This window comes from Salvelinus fontinalis, unplaced genomic scaffold, assembly GCF_029448725.1.
Source record: "Salvelinus fontinalis isolate EN_2023a unplaced genomic scaffold, ASM2944872v1 scaffold_0207, whole genome shotgun sequence".
Classification (NCBI taxonomy): Eukaryota; Metazoa; Chordata; class Actinopteri; order Salmoniformes; family Salmonidae; genus Salvelinus; species Salvelinus fontinalis.
The window spans coordinates 59,001-65,000 of record NW_026600416.1 but is presented as its reverse complement, the minus strand read 5'-3'; the positions used below and the strand labels follow the sequence as shown (position 1 = coordinate 65,000).

General features: G+C 56.1%; 1 protein-coding gene across 2 annotated transcripts in view; it reads left to right on the top strand.

Annotated features, from left to right (window-relative positions):
* The window catches only part of klhl5 (kelch-like family member 5), a 96,614-nt gene that overhangs the window by 86,365 nt on the left and 4,249 nt on the right, over positions 1-6,000 (top strand). For both annotated transcript variants that reach the window (XM_055912765.1, XM_055912764.1), the window contains exons 13-14: positions 5,197-5,334; positions 5,514-5,685. In XM_055912765.1, coding sequence (XP_055768740.1) covers positions 5,197-5,334; positions 5,514-5,685 — 310 coding nt within the window. The remainder of the gene's footprint in view (positions 1-5,196; positions 5,335-5,513; positions 5,686-6,000) is intronic.

The following is a 6,000-nucleotide window of genomic DNA, read 5'->3' as shown; positions in this document are numbered from 1 at the left end:
TGGACCCATCCTGTCTGATGTCAACGGTACAGCTGGTGGCAGAGTCAGGGATATGGTCCCATCCTGTCTGGTGTCAACGGTACAGCTGGTGGCAGAGTCAGGGATTTGGACCCATCCTGTCTGATGTCAACGGTACAGCTGGTGGCAGAGTCAGGGATATGACCCCATCCTGTCAACGGTACAGCTGGTGGCAGAGTCAGGGATTTGGACCCATCCTGTCTGATGTCAACGGTACAGCTGGTGGCAGAGTCAGGGATATGGGCCCATCCTGTCAACGGTACAGCTGGTGGCAGAGTCAGGGATTTGGACCCATCCTGTCTGGTGTCAACGGTACAGCTGGTGGCAGAGTCAGGCATATGGGCCCATCCTGTCTGGTGTCAACGGTACCGCTGGTGGCAGAGTCAGGGATATGGGCCCGTCCTGTCTGGTGTCAACGGTACAGCTGGTGGCAGAGTCAGGGATATGGTCCCATCCTGTCTGGTGTCAACGGTACAGCTGGTGGCAGAGTCAGGCATATGGACCCATCCTGTCAACGGTACAGCTGGTGGCAGAGTCAGGGATATGGACCCATCCTGTCTGGTGTCAACGGTACCGCTGGTGGCAGAGTCAGGGATTTGGACCCATCCTGTCTGGTGTCAACGGTACAGCTGGTGGCAGAGTCAGGGATATGGACCCATCCTGTCTGGTGTCAACGGTACAGCTGGTGGCAGAGTCAGGGATTTGGACCCATCCTGTCTGGTGTCAACGGTACAGCTGGTGGCAGAGTCAGAGATTTGGACCCATCCTGTCTGGTGTCAACGGTACAGCTGGTGGCAGAGTCAGGGATATGGTCCCATCCTGTCTGGTGTCAACGGTACAGCTGGTGGCAGAGTCAGGGATTTGGTCCCATCCTGTCTGGTGTCAACGTTACAGCTGGTGGCAGAGTCAGGGATTTGGTCCCATCCTGTCTGGTGTCAACGGTACAGCTGGTGGCAGAGTCAGGGATATGGACCCATCCTTTCTGGTGTCAACGGTACAGCTGGTGGCAGAGTCAGGGTTTTGGACCCATCCTGTCAACGGTACAGCTGGTGGCAGAGTCAGGGATTTGGTCCCATCCTGTCTGGTGTCAACGGTACAGCTGGTGGCAGAGTCAGGGATATAGACCCATCCTGTCTGGTGTCAACGGTACAGCTGGTGGCAGAGTCAGGGATATGGGCCCATCCTGTCAACGGTACAGCTGGTGGCAGAGTCAGGGATTTGGACCCATCCTGTCTGGTGTCAACGGTACAGCTGGTGGCAGAGTCAGGGATATGGACCCATCCTGTCTGGTGTCAACGGTACAGCTGGTGGCAGAGTCAGGGATATGGGCCCATCCTGTCTGGTGTCAACGGTACAGCTGGTGGCAGAGTCAGGGATTTGGGCCCATCCTGTCAACGGTACAGCTGGTGGCAGAGTCAGGGATATGGACCCATCCTGTCTGGTGTCAACGGTACAGCTGGTGGCAGAGTCAGGGATTTGGTCCCATCCTGTCTGGTGTCAACGGTACAGCTGGTGGCAGAGTCAGGGATTTGGTCCCATCCTGTCTGGTGTCAACGGTACAGCTGGTGGCAGAGTCAGGGATATGGACCCATCCTGTCTGGTGTCAACGGTACAGCTGGTGGCAGAGTCAGGGTTTTGGACCCATCCTGTCAACGGTACAGCTGGTGGCAGAGTCAGGGATTTGGTCCCATCCTGTCTGGTGTCAACGGTACAGCTGGTGGCAGAGTCAGGGATTTGGACCCATCCTGTCTGGTGTCAACGGTACAGCTGGTGGCAGAGTCAGGGATATGGTCCCATCCTGTCTGGTGTCAACGGTACAGCTGGTGGCAGAGTCAGGGATATGGTCCCATCCTGTCTGGTGTCAACGGTACAGCTGGTGGCAGAGTCAGGGATTTGGACCCATCCTGTCTGGTGTCAACGGTACAGATGGTGGCAGAGTCAGGGTTTTGGACCCATCCTATCAACGGTACAGCTGGTGGCAGAGTCAGGGATTTGGTCCCATCCTGTCTGGTGTCAACGATACAGCTGGTGGCAGAGTCAGGGATATAGACCCATCCTGTCTGGTGTCAACGGTACAGCTGGTGGCAGAGTCAGGGATATGGGCCCATCCTGTCAACGGTACAGCTGGTGGCAGAGTCAGGGATTTGGACCCATCCTGTCTGGTGTCAACGGTACAGCTGGTGGCAGAGTCAGGGATATGGACCCATCCTGTCTGGTGTCAACGGTACAGCTGGTGGCAGAGTCAGGGATATGGTCCCATCCTGTCTGGTGTCAACGGTACAGCTGGTGGCAGAGTCAGGGATTTGACCCCATCCTGTCAACTGTACAGCTGGTGGCAGAGTCAGGGATATGGCCCCATCCTGTCAACGGTACAGCTGGTGGCAGAGTCAGGGATTTGGACCCATCCTGTCTGGTGTCAACGGTACAGCTGGTGGCAGAGTCAGGGATTTGGACCCATCCTGTCAACGGTACAGCTGGTGGCAGAGTCAGGGATTTGGACCCATCCTGTCAACGGTACAGCTGGTGGCAGAGTCAGGGATTTGGACCCATCCTGTCTGGTGTCAACGGTACAACTGGTGGCAGAGTCAGGGATATGGACCCATCCTGTCTGGTGTCAACGGTACAGCTGGTGGCAGAGTCAGGGATATGGTCCCATCCTGTCTGGTGTCAACGGTACAGCTGGTGGCAGAGTCAGGGATTTGACCCCATCCTGTCAACGGTACAGCTGGTGGCAGAGTCAGGGATATGGCCCCATCCTGTCAACGGTACAGCTGGTGGCAGAGTCAGGGATTTGGACCCATCCTGTCTGGTGTCAATGGTACAGCTGGTGGCAGAGTCAGGGATATGGGCCCATCCTGTCAACGGTACAGCTGGTGGCAGAGTCAGGGATATGGCCCCATCCTGTCTGGTGTCAACGGTACAGCTGGTGGCAGAGTCAGGGATTTGGCCCCATCCTGTCTGGTGTCAACGGTACAGCTGGTGGCAGAGTCAGGGATTTGGCCCCATCCTGTCTGGTGTCAACGGTACAGCTGGTGGCAGAGTCAGGGATTTGGCCCCATCCTGTCTGGTGTCAACGGTACAGCTGGTGGCAGAGTCAGGGATTTGGAGCCATCCTGTCTGGTGTCAACGGTACAGCTGGTGGCAGAGTCAGGGATTTGGCCCCATCCTGTCTGGTGTCAACGGTACAGCTGGTGGCAGAGTCAGGGATTTGGCCCCATCCTGTCTGGTGTCAACGGTACAGCTGGTGGCAGAGTCAGGGATTTGGCCCCATCCTGTCTGGTGTCAACGGTACAGCTGGTGGCAGAGTCAGGGATTTGGAGCCATCCTGTCTGGTGTCAACGGTACAGCTGGTGGCAGAGTCAGGGATTTGGACCCATCCTGTCTGGTGTCAACGGTACAGCTGGTGGCAGAGTCAGGGATTTGGACCCATCCTGTCTGGTGTCAACGGTACAGCTGGTGGCAGAGTCAGGGATTTGGACCCATCCTGTCTGGTGTCAACGGTACAGCTGGTGGCAGAGTCAGGGATATGGTCCCATCCTGTCTGGTGTCAACGGTACAGCTGGTGGCAGAGTCAGGGATTTGGACCCATCCTGTCAACGGTACAGCTGGTGGCAGAGTCAGGGATTTGGACCCATCCTGTCTGTTGTCAACGGTACAGCTGGTGGCAGAGTCAGGGATATGGGCCCATCCTGTCAACGGTACAGCTGGTGGCAGAGTCAGGGATTTGGACCCATCCTGTCTGGTGTCAACGGTACAACTGGTGGCAGAGTCAGGGATATGGACCCATCCTGTCTGGTGTCAACGGTACAGCTGGTGGCAGAGTCAGGGATATGGTCCCATCCTGTCTGGTGTCAACGGTACAGCTGGTGGCAGAGTCAGGGATTTGACCCCATCCTGTCAACGGTACAGCTGGTGGCAGAGTCAGGGATATGGCCCCATCCTGTCAACGGTACAGCTGGTGGCAGAGTCAGGGATTTGGACCCATCCTGTCTGGTGTCAATGGTACAGCTGGTGGCAGAGTCAGGGATATGGGCCCATCCTGTCAACGGTACAGCTGGTGGCAGAGTCAGGGATATGGCCCCATCCTGTCTGGTGTCAACGGTACAGCTGGTGGCAGAGTCAGGGATATGGATCCATCCTGTCAACGGTACAGCTGGTGGCAGAGTCAGGGATATGGCCCCATCCTGTCAACGGTACAGCTGGTGGCAGAGTCAGGGATTTGGACCCATCCTGTCTGGTGTCAACGGTACAGCTGGTGGCAGAGTCAGGGATTTGGCCCCATCCTGTCTGGTGTCAACGGTACAGCTGGTGGCAGAGTCAGGGATTTGGCCCCATCCTGTCTGGTGTCAACGGTACAGCTGGCGGCAGAGTCAGGGATTTGGCCCCATCCTATCTGGTGTCAACGGTACAGCTGGTGGCAGAGTCAGGGATTTGGAGCCATCCTGTCTGGTGTCAACGGTACAGCTGGTGGCAGAGTCAGGGATATGGCCCCATCCTGTCAACGGTACAGCTGGTGGCAGAGTCAGGGAGTTGGACCCATCCTGTCTGGTGTCAACGGTACAGCTGGTGGCAGAGTCAGGGATTTGGCCCCATCCTGTCTGGTGTCAACGGTACAGCTGGTGGCAGAGTCAGGGATTTGGCCCCATCCTGTCTGGTGTCAACGGTACAGCTGGTGGCAGAGTCAGGGATTTGGGCCCATCCTGTCAACGGTACAGCTGGTGGCAGAGTCAGGGATTTGGGCCCATCCTGTCTGGTGTCAACGGTACAGCTGGTGGCAGAGTCAGGATTTAGGCCCATCCTGTCTGGTGTCAACGGTACAGCTGGTGGCAGAGTCAGGGATATGGGCCCATCCTGTCTGGTGTCAACGGTACAGCTGGTGGCTGTGGTGGAATGGTGTGGGGAATGTTTTCCTCACGTTAATGTCCCTTGATACCAGTTGAGCAACGTGTTCATTCCCCAAAGAATTCAGTCTGTTCTGGAGGCAAACGTATGAACGCCACGTCATCTCTGAAACATCGCTGTCCGAGCTCAATAGAACGTTTCTGACGCCTTGTAGAATCCACACCCCGAAGAATTCAGGCTGTTCTGGATAAGTGTTTCCTAATAAACCGACCAGAGTGTGAATCTGTGACGAGAATGAGCTTGTGTTGTGTGTGTGTGTGACCTCCGCACCACCAGGTGGAGCTGCTGTGCTCCGATGGCGAAGCGGCGCGGCGGGGTGGGCGTGGCTACCTGGAACGGTTTCCTGTACGCTATTGGAGGACATGACGCTCCCGCCTCCAGCCTGGCATCACGACTCAGCGATTGTGTGGAGAGGTCAGGGGGTCAGGGGTCAGGGGTCGGGGGTGTGTGTGTGTGTGTTTTAAGTGTTTTAGGTAATTGCGCTATAAATATTGATCATGTGCAAATATTGGCGCAGGTTTAGAGGTATTCAACTGTGTGTGTGTGTGTGTGTGTGTGTGTGTGTGTGTGTGTGCGTGCGTGTGTGTGTGTAGGTACGACCCCCAGACGGATGCGTGGACGGCGGTAGCCCCCATGAGTATCAGTCGTGACGCTGTTGGTGTGTGTCTCCTTGGAGACCGTCTCTATGCGGTCGGTGGTTACGATGGAACGGTGTACCTGAACACTGTCGAGGCCTACGATCCCCAGACCAACGAGTGGACACAGGTGTATATATACACACACACACACACACACACACACACACACACACACACACACACACACACACACACACACACACACACACACACACATCCCTTCAGGTACACACACACACACACACACACACACACACACACACACACACACACACACACACACACACACACACACACACACACACACACACACACACACACATCCCTTCAGGTACACACACACACACACACACACACACACGCACACACACACACACACACACACACACACACACACACACACGCAGGACACACACACACACACACACACACACACACACAT